General features: G+C 47.3%; 1 protein-coding gene across 1 annotated transcript in view; it reads right to left on the bottom strand.

Annotated features, from left to right (window-relative positions):
• LOC136612969 (complement C3-like) overlaps window positions 1–20,573 on the bottom strand; it is a 108,477-nt gene that overhangs the window by 67,592 nt on the left and 20,312 nt on the right. Inside the window, exons 5-8 of the mRNA XM_066593743.1 lie at window positions 9,299–9,390; window positions 5,299–5,381; window positions 957–1,044; window positions 303–405 (exon numbers count right to left, since the gene is read on the bottom strand). Coding sequence (XP_066449840.1) covers window positions 303–405; window positions 957–1,044; window positions 5,299–5,381; window positions 9,299–9,390 — 366 coding nt within the window. The remainder of the gene's footprint in view (window positions 1–302; window positions 406–956; window positions 1,045–5,298; window positions 5,382–9,298; window positions 9,391–20,573) is intronic.

Genomic DNA, 20,573 nt, shown 5'->3' with positions numbered 1-20,573 from the left:
GCTCATTTGGAGGTCCGTTTTGCAGGATAATCCTGCTAAAAATGGCATGATGCAGTATTTGTTCTTATCAGTTGTCATAAAGGCGCCCCCTGTAGATGACTGGGGGTTTAGGGCTTTTCAGAGTAGTGTGACCTTCTGGGATGTCCATCCAGTTGGTCAAGGAGGAAGCTATTGTGTCCTCTATGCTCCTCCCCACCCAGCATGGGAGCTGGGGATACGGGGGATGTAACCTAGATTCATATGGGATCTATAAGGGCCTTCTGGTCCAAAGGGCCCTTTCTCTTTGTGACAAATCGTATTACCTTGATCTTGGTTATTGAATTCGGGAAACTCTTTTTCTCATTGTTAACAATTGCGCCAAACATCACAGTACATATCCCCTCCACTGGTTTGCCGTGCAGAAAGCTAAAATCAAAAAGAGTCAAAAAGCAAGCAAAAAGGCAAAACATATAGCATAAATGCGTGCCCCCTTCCCCATTATATCCAACCCATAGCTTAATCATGCTGCCATATTAGTTCTCATATTAACCAGCAGTTCTAAATATCAATATATTTAATGTGCCACATCTGTCTATCCTGGGTGGAGTGATGTTTCTCCTTGTGGAGAGCACCAAAAGTGTGAAGGAAGTCTTATAGGTCATGCAATGCTCCCTGGGAAAAAAAGATATGCAAACGAGTAATGGAATAATCCTCCACAGCGCCACCCATTGGAAGTAGCTATCCTATGAATCAATATCAGACTTTGCAACAAGGGATATAAGACAAAGCAGAATCCCCATGTACAGATAGCTGTTTCGGGGTTCTTGCGCCTCATCAGTGTGCAGTAGGGTTCTGGCTTCTCACTGACACAGCCAGAATACTACAATGAGGGGCAAGAGCCCCGATACCCTCTGGAGTCACAGGTCAGACAGGATACGGTATTTTTTACAGTGATGTGTGGTAGAGAAATGTCTTACTTTGCAGTAATATCCACGGTGAAGTGATCGTCATCCACAAAGTAATAATTCTGCGGGGTCTCCAGAAAGACTTCAAAACTTGGCAGAACTAAGAAGGAAAGAAAATACCGCATTCAGATATGAAAATAGAAAATTGCTCTGTTTGCTTGGAAGCAAGCAGAGGTCTTGAAAATGGTATATTAGTTAAACAAATACAGTATACATCAGAAAGTTGCATAACTCTTTATAATCCAATGATTAAAGGGGTTTCCAGGACTTTAGTTTTGATGACTGGGTCTGCCGCTAGGGATCAGCTGATTGCTGTTTACGCTGTCAGTGCAGGCAGAGCTGGAAGCAGCTAGCACTGTTCACATTGCAGTGACCCGGTTTGGTAGTAGTATATTGAATTCTATGGGAGCTGCATCTGCAATACCAACCTCGGCCACTGCAATTTGGACGGAGCTCTTAACTTCTGGCTCTGCCCACACTGAAAACAGGTTGGATAACAGCTGATTGTTGGGGATCCCGAACAGCGGACCATCAGCGGATGATCAAAAATTGATGACCTAGGTCATTAATACAGGTTATTAAAAGTTACATCCGGGAAAGCCCCTTTAAGCTTTAGGCAATTTACATTGAACAAGCCCTTTAAGGCCAAGTTCATTAGTCTGTGTGACATATTGCTCGTGTATATGCAAGGGGCTGCCCTAAATGGCTAAAATGTTGCCATAGAAATGGACTGAAAATGCAACAAAATTATTGCGTGCACCAAACTTTGCCCAAGTTTAGCTGCAGTGAAACTGAGCATGCTCAATGGGAACTTTCTAGTGGATGATACCTGGATATAAAAGGGAAAATGTATGCTGAGTAACTGCACATAGGGACTGTGTACAAGTGAGCTGGAGGTGCTGCTAAGGGTGGTGCAATAGCCTGCAGAGGAGCTGCTGATAGTTAAGCTTTAAGGAGAAGAGATCTCTTGGAGGGGAGGGGACAGTGGGCACTGGACTGAGGAACTGGAGACTGCCTGCTACCTGGAACCAACTGAGAGAGAGTGGCTGAGCTACAGCCGCCAACCTGGTAGACATTACTGGCCTGCCACAAGGAACTAATGGAGCCATGGTAGAGCCACGCTCCTAACCTCAGACCAGCCTGGATCAGTAGTTGCGGTGAATCCCATGCGGTGAACTGTAAGTGAGGCCAGCATCAACTATATATATATAAAGACGAAAGCCCTCACTGACTCACTGACTGACTCACTGACTGACTGACTCACTGACTGACTCACTGACTGACTCACTGACTGACTGACTCACTGACTGACTGACTCACTGACTGACTCACTGACTCACTCACTGACTGACTCACTGACTGACTGACTGACTCACTGACTCGCCAAATGTTCTCCAACTTCCAGATGTCGTAGAAACATGAATTTTGGCGCGAGCATAAATTATCTCCAAAATAGGAAAAGTAATTTGGGTTCCAACTCGATTACTCAATTCTAGCGCAAAAGAATTAGCGTAGAAATTTAACGTACATAATCTAAATCTCTCACTTCCCAATGTCATAGAAACTTAAAATTTGGCATGGGCATTGAATATGTCATAAATAGGAAAAGCTAATGGGTCCCAACTCGATTATTCAATTCTATGCGCAAAAGAATTAGCGTTCAAATTTTACGTACGGAATGTAATTTTCTCACCTTCCGGTGTCATAGAAACGTGAAATTTGGCACGAGCATTGATTATGTCATAAATAGGAAAAGCTAATGGGTCCCAACTCCATTATTCAATTCTACGCGCAAAAGAATTAGCGTCCAAATTTTACGTACGGAATGTAATCTCTCACTTTCCGGTGCCATAGAAACATGAAATTTGGCACGAGCGTTGATTATGTCATAAATAGGAAAAGCTAATAGGTCCCAACTCGAATATTCAATTCTATGCGCAAAAGAATTAGCGTCCAAATTTCACGTACGGAATGTACTTTTCTCACTTTCCGGTGTCATAGAAACGTGAAATTTGCCATAAGCATTGAATATTTCATAAATAGGAAAAGCTAATGGGTCCCAACTCGATTATTCAATTCTATGCGCAAAAGAATTAGTGTCCACATTTTATGTATGTAATCTAATTCTCTCACTTCCTGATGTCATTTTATATAAAGGAAACGTCGCATGGTTATCTCCCCGTGGTGTTTCCTGGGTAACGCAGAGAACTATGCAAAATGGTGAACATATGTTTTTCCAGCATCTCTAAAATAACCACGACTTCATAAGATTTTCTGTGTGAACACCAGATAAACACCATTACCAAATTAACTCGGGCGAAGCCGGGTATATCAGCTAGTAGTATATATGTGAGATGGCTCTGCCCTCTAGTGGCTGCATGAAAGTAGGCGTTGTGCCATTTAATGAAACTATGAGAAACTGTTTATTGGTTCACAGGGCTTAAGTGATTGGCCGTCAGTATGCTAGAAACGTAAGTTATGTCTATATGACACAAAAGGAGGGACGTGCGTTTTGGTTGGAGTCAGACATAAGATTTAGCAGTGTGTATCCAAAGTGCTGCTGTACTAACACTACAGTTACGGACCTGTTCCAGTGCTCGGTATCCAGGACTGGTGAACGGAGCTAACCCCTGTTGGGGACTCACCTAATAGACTACTTTAGCGAATGCCGGAAGATGAGCTGTGTGTGGCCTGTGCTCCTAAGCACTCTGCCCAATCACACAACCCAGAAGGAGATGGGCTAACTGAGCCTAATACTCTTCCAGGATACTCTGTATTCGAACTCGTTGCTGGCTGCTGCTATGGTAAAAGTTCCAGCATCATGTTTGAACCTCGGCCCGTTTATTGTTGGAAACCCATGGCAACTCTATTCCAGTCGTGTGATCGTGCCTTCCTGACAAGGTATGAAGAAGAGGTCTCGGCTCGCACAGCGGTCCTGCAAATGGCCCCATGGACAGAAGCTGGTCCCACATTGACCCTGAAAGTGCCTGGCGCTGAACGCTCTCGGTCGAAGGTAAGACCCCTATCCGCTGAACGTACTGAGGGTCCCACCACTATGCAGGAGCTCTCTGTTTCACCCAATAACAAATAGCTAAGGGGATGGGACCAGCCTTAACCAGGCACTTTCTAGGGTTCCCGTAGCACAGGCTCTGCTACACTAGCTCTTGCGTAGGATGTGGTAGATAATTGTGAACCCAAAATCTGCATTTTTCCTAATAGGAGCTCTTGATCTAACGTTTCCGGATAGAGTCCATCCATAACTCTTCATCTAAAGCCTCGATGCTAGCTCCACTGAGATCTATATAAGGAGATAAACTGGGGGCTTGGGTAGAAGAATGACAAATGAAGTTCAATATTGATAAATGTAAGGTTATGCACATGGGCAGGAGAAATGGATGTCACCAATATACACTAAATGGGGTACAGCTAGGGAAAAGTGATATGGAAAAGGATCTGGGGGTATTAGTGGATAATAGACTAAACTGGAGTAACCAATGCCAGTCAGCTGCTGCAAAAGCTAATAAAGTCTTGGGTTGCATTAAAAGAGGTATAGGGGCGAGGGACGAGAACATTATCCTTCTACTATATAAGGCACTTGTCAGGTCTCACTGTATACAGTTCTGGACACTAGTGCTCAGGAAAGATGTAGCCGTGCTTGAGGGGTTCAAAGAAGGGCAACTAAACTAATACATGGAATGAGAGGACTGGAATACCCTGAGAGGCATCAAAATTTGGATTATTTACCCTGAAAAAACAACGGTTAAGGAGCGACCAAATAACTGTGTAAATACATTAGGGGACAATACAAGGATCTCTCCCCTGATCTGTTTATACCCAGGACTGTGACTGTAACAAGAGGGCATCCTCTACGTTTAGAAGAAAGCAGGTTTTATCACCAACACAGAAGGGGGTTCTTTACTGTAAGAGCAGTGAGACTGTGGAACTCTCTGCCTGAGGACGTGGTGATAGCAAAATCCATAGAGGAGTTTAAGAGGGGACTAGATGCCTTTCTAGAGAGCTATGATATTACAGGATATAGACATTAGGTGAACAGCAGGGTTGTTGATCCGGGTCTTGGAGTCAGGTAGGAATTAATAATTCTGCGTGCCGTTATGGGGTCAGGAAGGAATTTTTTCCTCTAAATGAGCTAAATTGACTTCTGCCTCAGTTTTGTTTGCCTTCCTATGGATCAACAAGGAAGGGGGGGGGGGGGGGTCGAATCAGACAGAACTAGATAGACCTTGTCGTCATTCAGCGTAATATACAATGTTACTATGTATATGGATTGGAGTATGTGAAGGTCTATACTGTGTATAATCAATGGCATTAATGAATTTTCACTAATTCTACTCACCATATTCTTTGACCTCAAACTCCGTCCGGAACACTTGTTGAGGAGCCACCTGAAACTTGCAAGCGATCTGCCAAATTCCATCACTACAGAATAAACACATGGCATGAAATACCCACCCAACTGCTAAACCAGACTGTGTAAGAGGGGTGAGCAGTGCCCTGCTTCCCTCCTACTGATGACAGCAGCCGAGTTGCTTCGTTGGGTCTTGGCCACACCATTTCACAACACCTGCTTCATTTTTGGCATAGTTAGCAGGATGTCGTAGGCGGTGGCAGAGAGCAGCAACCCCCTAATGTGTCAGGTTACCCGAGGATGGGCAATGTAAAAAGGAGAGGGTATGGAAGAGGGGTGAGCAGTGCCCTGTTACTCTCTTACTAATGACAGTGTGGTGCCCCGCGGTGACCAAGACACGAGACCCATACTGAGGAGCTAGCAGGGGTGGAGATGTTACTTGTTACAGGGGCTCTACCAGACTCCTCCTCGGAGGGACGCACAGAACCTCAGCCAAGGCACTGCTAGGCCTCTTTCAGGCAACGCCGGATGGTGGTTACTTGAATAAGTGTAGTGGACTTGAAGTTGTCACACGTAACGCCACCGTTCCTTTCACACCGGCAAATCTTTAACGGTTAAATAAGAGAATCCACACACAGTTAACTTTAAATACCTCAATCACTGGGAACGGGCAGTGACTGGAAAATTTGACCTGAGACAAGGCAAGCTTCACACACCAGTGCAGGAATTACAGTTTGGCAAGGTCAGGGAGGAGAACACAGGATGAAATCGGACCTTCAGGCTTAGTTATCTGAAACGGCTCCGCTTCTGGAAAGGGAACACTCCAGAGGAGGACGGGGAAAGGGAACACTCCACTGACACTTACTTATACTCCATAGGAAGAACACTGTACAGTGGACTCCTCTCTACTCTCACTCATCAGAGGTGGTGCCTAGAATGGTAGGTCTCAGGATACCTCTCCTCCTCTTCCATCACTTCACCCCATGAGGGTTGAAGGTACCCCCATGTGATCGGCACTCTCAATCCTTTCTCTACCGTTGAAGATGACAGACGTCTCACCTTGCTCACAATCACTCATACTTATAGTCATCCGACACCATGTGGCTAGACAAACTTGTTACATTTTCCAGACATATCCCAGCCACTTTCAGACATTAACCTCTTACATGCTGCAGCTGTGCAATACACATAACTAGAGACAGGACAATTTGCACAGTGCATCCACACACTGAAGACATGACAGAAATTATGGAGGGGCCAGATATATATGTTTTGGGCCTCTACAACAACAGCTCGTTGGGTCTCGGCCACACCATTTCACATCACTCCCTGGTTCATATACAACGTAGCACAATGATTGGGGCAACAGAGAGCATGAGACCCTGACGAATCACAAGATGTGAAAGAAATCAGGAGGCTGCAAAATACCTTGAATAATCAATGCATTTATGTCACCTACAGCCCTATATTCAAAATATTAGCCCTGTTATCTCCAGTTAAGAAATATGTCAAAAATATGTCACTCAACCAAGACAGATGCAAATTTCTAATTCATATCCCTTTAATTTCCCACCCTGGCTCCTGCAACCTCCTACTGTTGGGTCTCTTACTATCGAGACTTCCTCGATGTCATTCAATCATGAATGCTGCTTCTAGGCTACTAATTCAGTTCCTTCCTCTTCTCTCATCACCTTCTCCTACTTTCGTCTACAGCTTGCCCCCCGTTCTCTAGAACTCTTACCATCTGAAACCTGCATGTAAGGGGGGAGAAAATGTTAACATTTGTGTAGTCAGGACAGTGCTATAATCCTGAGGTTTAGCCTGGTTGATGTAACAGCCTCTTGTAGCTCCCATGGATATAGAATGATTGGTCTCAATCCCAGTCAAGGTGGCCATTCTGAAGGCCTACATAACCAGTCATCATGCTGGGTGGGGTATGTGCGTCTGTTGGATTAATGGTAGGGCATATCATGTCCCACAGGGTGATGCCTGTGTTAGTGGATAGAACAAGTACGAGAGGTCTGGTGCAAGGTAGGGTGCAGCCTGAGTCGTGAGCTGTGAGAGGAGTCCTGGAGTGTTCTGAAGAGACATTGGGTGCAGCCCAAGGGTGTAACTATAGGGGATGCAGGGGATGTGGTTGCACCCGGGCCCAGGAGCCTTGGGGGGCCCATAAGGCCTGTCTTCTCCATATATGAAGCCCAGTACTATGAATAAAGCATTATAGTTAGGGGCCCCGTTCCAGGTTTGGCATTGGGGCCCAGGAGCTTCAAGTTACGCCTCTGGTGCAGCCTGAAGCTTATGGGGTGGAGAAGCCCTGGAGCCCCCTGATTAAAGCAAAGGGAACATCCACACCGGTGCTTTCACGTATGCGAAAAACGTACATGGAAAAAAAGTGTAAAAATGCACACAGTTTTAAGCATAAATTTTGTCTTTAAATCATATTTGTGGTATACGTATGTTATCATATGCGTGGTATATGTATGTTATCATATGCATGGTATACATATGTTATCATATGCGTGGTATACTGTATGTATGTTATCATATGTTTGGTATATGTATGTTATCATATGCGTGGTATATGTATGTTATCATATGCATGGTATACATATGTTATCATATGCGTGGTATATGTATGTTATCATATGTGTGGTATATGTATGTTATCATATGCGTGGTATATGTATGTTATCATATGCGTGGTATATGTATGTTATCATATGCGTGGTATATGTACGTTTTGGTCCATTTTGTGATATGAGAATCGTATACATTTTCACTGTAAACTTTTTTTTTCCTTCATAAAGTTTTAACGTTCAACACTTTTTTTTCTTTTAAGGCATTGGATTACAAATTACGTATATGTAAGAGTATGGAAATGTACGATTCCATACGGTTTACATTAATTATAATGTTAAAAAAAGTAGAGATTTCCATACTTTTTTTGTGGGACAAAATCTCACTAAATAAATGCATGGAAATGTTTGTCTAGCTAAACATATGCATTGTCTGACTCTGTTTAACCTATGGGCCCATTAAACGTATGTTCTCATCCATTTATTTAGTAATAAAAAGATATGCATTTGATAGATGATGATATATCAGTGTGGAGCGGCCCTTAGAGTGTCCAGTCAATCGGGATCACCAGGCTGAGGGGGCTCTGGTCATGGACCTACTGTATTGTTGAGAGAGAGGGGAAGCCTTTAGGCCATAGAAAATGTGCCCACCATTGTCAATGTTCCCACGGAGCCATGCCAGACCTGCTGCATATTCAAAGAGACTGTACTTTGATCTGGCAAAGGCAGACAAACCCGAATAGTGTAGTCAAGTTCTAGAAGCAGCATTGCCAAGAACTGAAACTATGTTGCAACATTCTGAAACTGTGTGCCAAGTTGAAGAGACTGTACCAGCTGCCAAGTAAAGACTGTTACTGTTTACCAGAACAGGTCTGTCATACTCTTAACCGATCTGCTTGTGGAATCCCACATGGTCCTACTTTCAAAAGTTTACAAAGACCTTCAAAACTCATCTATTCTCTAAAGTCTACCTATGTGCCCCTCCACTATGATCATCCCTGAACCCTAAATCAGCCCCCAGCAGAGCTCTTCACCCTCTTCTGCTGTAGATTACATGAGTCCAACATAGTGTGGAAATCACTGATATAGTGAAGGTGGATGCAGATACAGACTTATTTAATACCAGGAAGTCATAGCACTATGAGTACTAATGGGGAAGGCTATTGGAGGGCTCCGGAGGACCCAGCCCCTCTCTAAAACATTAGCAAAAAAGGCTCAGTCATTCTGCTCTTGTGTTGTACATGACAAGAGAGAGGTTGCTGGGCACAGCATGGGATGGGGTGAAGGGTGGGAGTTCGGTGATCCATTTTGATTTTGTTATGGAGTCACAATTGGATATACAGAAGATGTTGCTACAGCTTAGTCAATGGTGGACACTTATATACCTGGTCATACAGATGGTATATACTCACGTGGCAATCTCTGGAAGGGTGAAACTCTTTTGAATGATCAGACTTTTGTCGTTAGATAATTGGTCCTTCTGCACAACTATGCCATCAGGATTCTGAAAAGTCAGAAGTTAAAAATGTGAGCTCCAACCCTTAATACTATGCATTGTGTGATCATGTGATTGAAGTGTGTGCACAATTACGGGGTTGTCACCTATAGGTGAGTAAGGGGGTTACGCTATTGGGATGTGTAAAAAAAATGTACTATTGTTATAACTGGTGAATTTATAAAGACTAAGTTAAAGCTTGGTGCTACAGTGGCATCTAGTGGCCATTTTGTATTATAACACCTCTGGAATGTTTTGCCTTGGACAATTTTTTGAATGGTTGTCTTCAGGTAACCTGGTCATTAAGGGGAGGAATGGGACTTTTGAGCACACTCTGAGAGAACTGGTGGTGCAGTAAGTTAAAATAGCTCAGGAGGAGTGAGTGCGGGTCACCTAACCCTACCCTGCTGTTGGGAGATAGCTACCTGAGCTGAGAGGAAACTACTGAGAGCAGGGAAGCAAAGCTCAGTAAGAAAGCTGAGAGCAGCGGGACGCCAGTGTTTACAGATAGGATGAGTTGGTGCTACCGGAGAGAAAGGAGCAATGACGTCAAACATCACTCCCAGGAACCTGCAAACGCTACAGAGGACGCCTTTGGTGGTTGTGCAGAGGCTGAACTTAAACAAGTATAAGTAGAGAACAGTGTCTAAGGCTGCCTGCACACGGCAGAGTCGGATTACGCATGCAGAACCCTGCAGCAGAATCCAGCCCTGACCACAGCCGGTGACCCTGCGTACCAGTAAGTTGTCTTCTTTTTCTGCACTGTGGATGGTCCAGATAGCTCACCGTTTGACATACATAATACAGATTTTCCCGTACCGTCGCTAGGCGATAACTCAGAATCCGCAATGGTTTCAATTGACTTTAATGGAAGTCGTCTGCGTGGAATTTTTCCTCTGCGAGCGGAAACAATTTATTTCTGCTCGTGTGCAGGAAGAATCATTTTTCCATAGCATGCAATGAACGGTATTTGCTGAGGAACCCAGGGGGCGGACGCCTGGCCCAAATTCAGCAATGCAAATCCGCCCGTGTGCACGCGGCCTAAGACAGAAGTGAAGCGTGAACACTTAGAAATAACTAAGACAAACCTTCTCCGTGGTTGACCACTATTGTTCTGCACTTATTACTGTTACTGCCTTCATCCACCCTGCTGTGTAGGAGAGTGCTCCTCAAGTAGAGCGGGGCACCCACACTATTAAGAGAGGCCCCATGATTAGACTCTATGTATTGAGCAGGCTCAGATGTGTTCACCCTGCTAAGCACAACATAAAGGGGTTAATCAAATATGGCTTATACTATCTTGGTTAACCCTTTCCTGCCCCAGGGTGTAAATGTATGCTCTTCCCTCCCCAGGGTGTACACTTATGTCCTATGGAGCCCACATCATCCACAGCAGAAGCTGGTTGTGACTGACAACAGTGAGGATCAATGAGAACACCAATCCCCACTAAATAAAAAAAAAAGTTGGCACATCCTCATTATTAACCCTTTACATTCAGCGATCAATGCTGATCGTAGCATGTAAAGAGTTCACAAAAGGAGGGCGCTCCTAATGTGATGTTATCGATCCTCTGCTGTATAATCGTGGAGGGCCGATGGGTTGCTATAGAAACTGGATGCTAGACAATGGCGTCGGGGTCTGCCATGGCTTATGATAGATAGTAATAGTGATAATGCATCGCAGTACAGCTCACAGGATCAAGTCCCCTGCAGGGACATAACTAAAGTAAGAAAAAAAATATCTAAATATTTAAAAAAGAAATGGCATGTAAAACATAGTAATCAAGAAAAGCCTTCTTGTCCCCTCTCCTTTGTTTTAAAAAAAACATGTTTAGGTATCGTCACATCTGAAACAATCTGTACAATAAATTGAACACACTTTTTATCCTGCATGGCAAAGGCTGCAAAAAACAAGGTAAAATGCAGCCAAATGCAGTTTTCATTTATTTCCCCTCCCAAAAAACACAATAAGGGCTTATTCCGTATATCGGTCGGGTTTTCACGTTCCGTGAATTAGCCCCGCCCCCGTCCCACCTCCCCTCATTGCAAATAGTGCAGAGGGGCGGAGAGGAGGCAGAGAGGGGGCGAGAGCTCAGTTCTTGCTCCTGGCTCTTCCAGCCTCCCCCCCCCCTGCAGAGAAAGACGACGTATATCGGTTCGGCGTGAAAACCGAGCCGATATACGTTTGTGGGAATGCACCCTTAAAGTGATTAAGTCAAATGTACCCCAAAATGGTAACAGTAAAAAAAAAAACTACAGATCGGCACACAAAGTAAGCCCTCAATGAGCTCCGTCGATTTAAAAATAAAAAAGTTATTCAACTTTGGATGCAAACAAAAAATCTGTTCCAAAAAAAGTTTTTTTTGTGCAAAAATGGAAAAACAAAATATATATATAATTCTAGTATTGTCCAAATTGTACCGACCAGCAGAATAAAATTATCATGTTATTTATGCTGTATGATTAACGGTGTATAAAAAAAAACCCAATGAGAGAATTGAAGTGTTTTTTCTCCCTGCCCTCAAAAAAAGTTAATAAAAGTTGTGCAAAAATGGTACCAATAAAAACTACAACCCACCACTCAAAACACGAGCCTCGTACGTCTTTAGAAAAATGAAGATAGAAATCCCTCCAAATTGTTGCATCTTTATATCTAAAGTAGGCCATGTCCTTAAGGGGTTAAATGGTGCACTGTTAAGTCACTATAACTACTAGTTGGAGGAATAGAGGATCGTCCCTGAGGTGCTTTCTATTTGGCATGGAGCATCAGATTCTATAACCCATTGTTAAATCACCCTGTTAGTTGTTATTCTGTGAAATCTATTTGTTTCAAGACTTCTCCAGAGCAGCACCGGTCCTCTGGAACGCACTATCCCAAACTATCCGGGAAATCCCCGACACACAAAACTTCAGGCGTGCCCTAAAAACGAACCACTTCAGGGAGGCACACCATATTCCCTAAACCAAACCCCTCTGTACTCCCCCTGATAACATGCTCCCAGTCCTACTGACTGCAATCCCTGCCAGCCGTAATCAACCACCCCCTGCAGTCATACCGATTCAGCCATCACACGGCTTATGTCTAACCTTTAACTATGTGTATAGCATTCCTCACACTCCACCTTGCCATACCTGCACATCTCCAGCCCCTTTACCTTCTGGATCACCCCATTATCTGTAGTATGTAAGCCCGTTGGAGCAGGACCCTCACCCCTATTGTTTCCATCAATTGATTATTACGTGTAACCGTGGTTCTGTATCTGTTCCCCCAGTCTTGTAAGTGCTGAGGAACATGTTGGCATTATATAAAGATTATTATTATTTACTGTTAAATAAGAAATACTCAAACTGTGCTCTTCATGCCTACAGTCTTTCTGTTGTATCCTGTAGTGAAACAGCACCAGGGTTAACCACTAGAGGGCTCTATAGTACTATATTTGGCAAAGAAAGGGTGTCTCCATTAGTTAACTAAGAGGCACCTGTCAATGTGTTGTAAAAATGGAGGTGTGTCCCTCAGGAGTGAGCTTGTTAGATCTGTGCAGAACTATTTTGCATACTCTTTCCCAGGAAGCACTGCTCTAAAGATCTCCACAAGGAGAATCAATATCCTCCAAGAGTTTAGAGAAATGGATAAGACTTGACCTCCTTTGAGCAACTGCAGACAATAACAAGGAGTTACAAACAATATCTCATTCAGCTGCTTTGGACATAAGAGAGTGTTCGTCCAGTCTATAGTAGTCCCATCCCATCTATAGAATATATGACCTCCCCTATTCACTATTGTACTACCTGAATAAGGAAAGTGAGCGGGACAAAGTGCCTGCTTCCCCTACCACACTCCTTCCACAACTCTTGAGACAATTCTTACCTCCCAACTTTTGAACCACAAAAGAAAGGGATAATGGCAGCATATTTTTATGACAGATCACGTCCCTTTACATAAAGCCACCCCCTCTGTACCCCATAATATTACCCTTCAGTGACTCACTCACAGTAATAGTGACCTCCTTAATGGCCTCGCTAGTAATAGTAACCCTGTTACTGGCACCAGTAGTAATGGTGATCCCCATAATGGCCCCTGTAGTAACATTGCCCCTTTAGTGGTCCCATTTGTAACAATAACTTCTATAGTGGCCCCAGTAGTAATAGTTTCCCTATAGTGGCCCTAGTAATAATATCCACCTACATAGTGACCCAAGTAGTAACCGTGATCCCCAGAGTAGCCCAGTTATAATAGTGCCCCCATAGCAACCCCTGTCGTAATAGCAACCCTCACAGTGGCCCTAGTAGTAATAAGAACTCCCAATAGTAGCCCCAGTCTTAACAGTGACCCTCAAAGTGAACCTCCAGACACCTGACAAGCATTTAATTCACTGGTAGTCCCAGTTTGGCAGCATTGGCACAGTGTGGCTTCTGACCTCTCTGCTGGAATCTGCATGCAGCAACTGGCTCTGCCGCTGGACTACCAGTGAGTTAAATGCTTGTCGGGGGGTGGGACATGCTTCCTGCTGCCCAGAACAGCATCCCAAATCCAGGACTGTCCCACAGAGTCTGGTGCTCACCACCCAATACCAAAATGTCCGGAACAACCCTAAGCTAGGCCTCTTCTCTTCAAGGTCCCCATAGCAGCTGCAAAAGGTATGTTAGTTGCCCCCTTGCCAGGGTAGTAACAATGAGGCTTGTTATGTGTTGTGGGGTAATAGCGTCTCTCGTCTGACCGTTGGTTTCCATCCAATGTCTACAGCCAACTTTCTATTTATGATAAATCCCCGTCCTCCATCCGGAGCTTATCTCATGTTGATACAATACATCATGTAAACCTCTGTTTGTAGATATTATGTATATTGGCGCAAGTTCAGCAGGAACTACGATAACAAGAAATTGCCTCAGTTTGTTTAATGCCTGAGAAGAGCGCCAACGTCTGTCATTTCCCATCAGCCCCTACCTGCTCTTAGATAAAGGTAACACCCCACATGTCTCCTATTTACTATTATGTATATGCCAGCTTCCGGGAATACAGAAGACTTCTGACATTTTAAACCGACCCTATCAAAGTGGGCGGGTCTAGTTTTAGGGGGTGTGGTCACACACTTCCCATCACATCCATATAATAGGAGCAACCTCAGGTCCGCCGACCCCTTGATTCTAAGCGCCACGCGTCTCTCAGAGCTAGAGATACGAAGTCACGAGTAAGAAGCTAGTTTACTATAGTTTGTGCCAGAATCTGGCATACATCATAGCTGAGGCCCATGTCAGCTTGTAGGATTCAATCTGGTGCTCGGAGGTCCTGCCAGATGCAAGTCATGTTCAAAAGTTTTGAGATTAACACAAATTTTGGTTTTCACAAAGTTTGCTGCTTCAGTGTTTTTAGATCTGTTAGGCCGGGCTCACACGAGCGTATTTGAATTGCGTTAAGTATCTCCCCCACGCTGTCATTCACAGTCAAATAGCGCTGCCATACGCAGCAATAGTAAAACACTGTGTTATACATGCAGAGCTTTACCACACGCTTGTATGATTCCAGCCTTAGAACACTCTCACACATGCGATTGTAAAAATACTGAGTTTTTTAACACTGCATTTACTGCGCTTTCAGCTGCGTTATCATGCGATTTTTATTTACAGCGTCTGACTGCTCCCGGGCGGTTGGGGGACCTTGTTCCTGAGTGGTTGGCAGACCTTGCCCCTGGGCGGTTGGGAGACCTTGCCCCAGGGTGGTTGGGAGACCTTGCCCTCGGGCGGTTGGGAGACCTTGCCGCCGGGCGGTTGGGTGACCTTGCTCCCGGGTGGTTGGGTGACCTTGCTCCCGGGCGGTAGGGTGACTTTGCTCCCGGGTGGTTGGGTGACCTTGCCCTTGGGCGGTTGGGAGACCTTGCCCCCGGGCGGTTGGGAGAACTTGCTCCCGGGGGGTTGCGTGACCTTGCTCTCGGGCGGTCGGGAGACCTTGCTCCCGGCGGTCGGTAGACCTTGCTCCCTGGCGGTTGGGAGACCTTGCTCCCGGGCGGTTGGGTGACCTTGCTCTTGGAGGATGTTTAGATACCATTCTTTATGGCCGTTCTCTTAGTCTGTGAGTGACTCCCTTGGATGCTTCACTGTTGGTATGACACAGGTCTCATGGTAGCGCTCACCTTTTCTTCTCTGGACAATCATTCTACCAGATGGTCCAAACAGTCTGAAGGGGCTCCATCAGAGTAAGTAACTTTACCCCAGTTATTTGCAGGCCAATCCTGTACTTCCTGCAGAATGTCTGTCTCTCCTTGATGTTTTTCTTGGAGAGCAGTGGCTTCTTTGTTGCCCTTCTTGACACCAGGCTGACCTCCAAGAGCTTTCTCTTCATTGAGAAGCGCCGGAATATTAGCCGCAGGCGTATATATGTAGGCAGCACATGACAGGGTTAACGGGGAGGCTAGGGGTTAACAGTAGTGCAGAGGTGTGGGGGGGGGGGGTGAGAATAGGGAGGGGGGAGCAGTTAGAAAGTGCGGGAAAAGCAGGAGGAGGAGTTTCAGTCGGCAGCAGAAGGAAGAAGGAGCAGAAGAGAAGAAGACGATGACAGCGAGGAAGAAGAGAGAAGAAATCGTGAGTAAAGAAGAGTGAAGACGGCTGGAAGCACCGAAGAGCCCGAAGAGGAGCGTCTGGAAGAGCCCAGAAGACGACTTACCGGTATGGACGGCGTCATGGAGAGGATCCGGGCAGCGGTGGAGGAGCGGGGCTTAGACTGGCTGGTGAGCTTACTGGATGCAGGGGCCCCTGGCCCGGAGCACGTGGGAGCGGGTCCGGCACAGGCTGCAGGAGCGGAGGAAGCGGCGCCCGTTGTAGCAGCTGCAGCGCTGGGCAGAGGAAGAGGACGGAGCCCGGCTGCTGCTGGGAGCCGAGCGACTGAAGCGGCAGCGGGACAAAGCCCAGGGACAGACCATGGCCGCAATGCCTCAGCGGTGGGGAGGCGCGGGACACAGGCAGTGGAGAGGAGAGAGCCGAGGCCACGGAGGGCTCGCGCCCCAGCGCGGCTGAGCCCTGATTTAACCCCTCAGCGTCGGCGCCGCATTGAGAGTCCCTCACGGGCCCCTCCGGGCCGGCTCCCAGTTTCCAATTCAGCAGGTGGGGAGCGCAGGCCCGGGAGGAATCTCACCAGGCGGGTCGGTGCAGCGTCTGGCTCCAGGTCCCGTGCCGCCAGGGGGGCGGGGCCTGGCACCGGACCGTCGGCGGAGAGAGCTGGAGCAGCGTGGGGCCGCTCGCCGGGAGAGGTGGTGGTCGGCGAGCAGCCTCACAGTTTTCTTTCAGTCCTACAGGACACGCGGCCCGTGGGAGCCAGTTCGAGCAGCAGAGGAGCGGCTGCGACTCCGGTGGCGCGACTGCAGCCAGATGAGGACCTCGAGTGCCAGCGCGGATCACCGTCTGACGAGGACTCGGATCCGCTGGAGGGAGGATCGGCGGCTGGTGGGACTACAGCCCCTACGCAGCCAGGTGAGCGAACACACGGGGACACACATATCGCAGTTAGCCGCGTTGCGCCAGCGGCAGATAGTGTGGGGGGGCGGACAGGGGGCGGGGGGGCGACGGTAGGCACACGGGGCGCAGCGAGCGATTTGGGGTTAATGTTAGGGGGATTATTGGAGCTTTGGCGCAAGCAACAGACAGGGCCAGGGCCGTCGCCGGTATCCGCCTGGACTTTACCGTCCAATGCGGTGAGTGGTCGCGATAGCGATACGGGGGGAGTTGGGACGGGATCGTCGGTGGGGCAGCAAACAGCTCCTGTCACGGTAGGCGTTCAGACAGAAAAGGAAGGGGACAGGATTCGCCTTGATGACAGAGCGAAGGGGGAGGTATATGTTTGCTTTGAGGGCCCCCTAGGTGCGCACTTGAAAAAGGAGGTTAGAGAAAAGATCTGGCGCGACGAGTACGTTGAGATCTTTTCCCTTCTCCCTTTAGAAAAATTTAATTTGGATAAAGGGAAAAGGACGGAATACAAGAAGGAGGAGGAAGAGAAACGTCGGTGGCGACTGATTCCACAGACTTTCTCTAATTGGATGCAAGCTTTCGCTATTCTGGCTAGCGTTATAGGGGAAAAGGCGCCGGAGAATTGTTCCGGCCTCTTTTGTTACCTCGATGCGATAGGTGAGGCGTACAGGGTGTATGGGGGCCAGACGTGGCTTAGGTATGACGAGCAGTTTCGTCAAAGAAAAGCGATCCGACCGTCTATTCGGTGGGATCAGAAAGACATAGGGCTGTGGTTGAGGGTAATGGCCCCAGTTAGGTTCGGGCAGCCCTTTCAGGGAGGGGCCGGGACGAGTAGCTCGGCCAGCGGTTCCCAGGGAGGAAGTCAGGGCGGACAGTCGGGGAGTCATAGGCTCGGATTGTGTTGGCAGTTTAACGACGGCCAATGCAAATTCGGAAATAGCTGCAGGTTCAAGCACGTTTGCTCCCTGTGTAACGCTACATCACACGGAGCAGCAAAGTGCTTTAAGAAGGGAAAAGGAAAGTTTTTCGGGGCAGCTGGAAAAAGGGATGACACCAGTGAAACTGGCAAAGATGGTGCCGTTTCTAAATAGGTACCCCGACCGAGAGAAGGCGAGTTTATTATTAGAAGGTTTTAGGGATGGTTTTAAAATTCCCGCCCCAGTTCATAGGGTTCCTGTTACTACAAAAAATTTACCGTCGGCGCTCCGGTATTCGGCGGTGGTAACAGAGAAATTGCGTAAGGAGGTTCAGTTAGGACGGATGGCGGGGCCGTTTAGCTCCCCTCCGGTTACAGAGTTGGTAGTTTCTCCGCTTGGAGTAGTTCCAAAAAAAGAGCCAAATAGGTTCAGGCTCATACATCACTTGTCTTACCCGAAAGGGGCGTCAGTGAACGACGGTATCGACCCGGAAATATGTTCCGTGGTGTATACCTCGTTTGACGCCGCTACGAAATGGGTGCGCAAGTACGGGCAGGGGGCTAGGTTGGCTAAAGTGGACATTGAGTCCGCTTTTAGGTTATTCCCAGTGGCCCCAGAAAGTATTCGTTTGTTAGGCTGTTTTTGGGAAGGAAGTTACTTCGCGGATAGGTGTCTACCCATGGGCTGTTCTATTTCGTGCGCTTATTTTGAAGCGTTCAGCTCATTTTTAGAATGGGTAGTTAGGGATTGCACAGGGATTAGGTCGGTTATCCATTATTTGGATGACTTCCTATGCATAGGTCCGGCAAGTTCGCCACTTTGCGCAAACTTGCTGGGGTCCCTTCAATGGGTTACCGGTCAGTTCGGGGTGCCTTTGGCACCAGGGAAGACCGAAGGGCCCACAACGTGTTTGAAGTTTCTGAGCATTACCATTGACACTGAGGCAATGGAATGCAGGTTGCCCGAGGACAAAGTGGCGGAATTAAAGGCTGAAGTCAACAGGGCAAGGGTTGTCACAAAAGTTACGTTAAGAGAGCTGCAATCGTTGTTAGGCAAGCTCAATTTCGCCTGTCGCATTAGGCCGATGGGTCGGATTTTCAGTAGGAGATTAGCATCAGCCACAGCAGGGGTTCGGTTACCCCACCATTTTATACGGCTGGGCAAAGGCCACAAGAAGGACCTGGCAGTATGGGCGGCGTTTTTAGAAAATTATAACGGAAGGTCAGTGATGATGGAGGAGGTGGTGGACAATTTCGATTTGGAATTGTTCACTGACGCCGCAGGTAGTTCGGGTTTTGGAGCATACTTCCAAGGCCGGTGGTGCGCGTCAGGGTGGCCAAGCGAATGGTTTTCGTCGGGTTTGGTAAAAAACCTGGTGCTGCTTGAGCTATTCCCCATAATAGTAGCTGTTGAGCTATGGGGAGCTCAGTTTAGAGATAAAAGGGTGCGCTTTCACTGCGACAACTTGGGGGTGGTGCAGGCAATAAACAGATTGTCTGCATCATCCCCCCCAGTGGTAGCATTATTGCGCCACCTGGTGCTGCAGGCGTTGTCGCTGAATGCTTGGATTGGGGCAGTACACGTGCCAGGGGTAAGCAACTCAATAGCGGATGCTCTTTCTCGCTTTCAGTGGGAGCGATTCCGACGGTTGGCCCCAGGAGCAGAAGAAGAAGGGGTGTCTTGCCCGAGACACATATGGAGCGTGGTCAGCGAGCAGTGAGGCACCTGATAGGTGCCTCCTTGGCTCGGAACACATGGGCGGCTTACAGGGCAGCATGGGTAGAATGGGAGGAGTGGTTGAAGCAGTGGGGCAATGTACGGACGGACGAGGATGCGGCAGGGACGTTGTTGGGGTGGCTGGCAAAAAGCGCGGAGGCTGGTTTGTCGGTGGCTACAGTTAACAAGTTTATGGGGGGGGTGGCGTTTGGCGCTAAGTTGAGGGGTGTAACGGATGTAACGAAGAACTTTGTAGTGAGGCAGGCGCTTAAAGGTTTTAGAAAGGGGCGGGGTAGTCCGGATACGCGTCGCCCGGTTTCGTTTGAGTTACTACAAAAATTGGGGTTCGCGTTGCAGGAGGTTTGTGGGAACGGGTTTGAGTATTCTCTTTTTAGGTTCGCTTTTTCGTTTGCCTTTTTCGGGGCGTTACGAGTGGGGGAATTGGTTTCCCCAAGCAAAAAGATAGGGGGGGGGGTTGAAAGCCGAGGACACTAGAGTTGTAAAGGGACGTTTAGAAATAGTCATTCGGCGTTCTAAGACGGATCAGGTCGGAAGGGGTCGTCGGGTGTCGCTGGGGCGTATTCCAGGGGAAAACATGTGCCCGGTTAGTTGTTGGGAGAACTACTGTTCTTTAGCAGGGGCCAGGGTAGGGCCCCTGTTACAGCATCAGGACGGTCATTATTTATCAAGGTTCCAGTTTGAGGCGGTGTTTAAAAGAGCGATAGCTGTTCTGGGACTGGATGGGTCAGGTTTTGGAACGCATTCGTTTAGAATAGGTGCGGCGACAGAGGCGGCAGCGAGGGGTATGGATAGTCAGGCGGTGATGGGAATCGGTCGGTGGAAGTCGGAGAGGTTCAGACGGTATATTAGACCGCATTTGCTGTAAGGGCGGGTAGGGGGCACATGGTGGGGGCATTATTTACGGTTAGTTTTTGTTCTTTTTTGTTACAGATCCGCGTGCTGCACTCGTGTGGATAATGGGCCACTCGTATGTTTTTTTGGGGGGGGAGAGGTCTAAGGTTAGGCCTAATGGGAAGCAACTTAGACTGAGTAAGGATGTGGCGGTACTTCGCTGGATAGGAGTGCGGGGCATGGCCTGGTCGC

The sequence above is a fragment of the Eleutherodactylus coqui genome, chromosome 2 (genome assembly GCF_035609145.1).
Source record: "Eleutherodactylus coqui strain aEleCoq1 chromosome 2, aEleCoq1.hap1, whole genome shotgun sequence".
NCBI lineage: Eukaryota > Metazoa > Chordata > Amphibia > Anura > Eleutherodactylidae > Eleutherodactylus > Eleutherodactylus coqui.
Note: the sequence above shows the minus strand (reverse complement) of the source record. Positions and strands in the feature narration are given on the sequence as shown.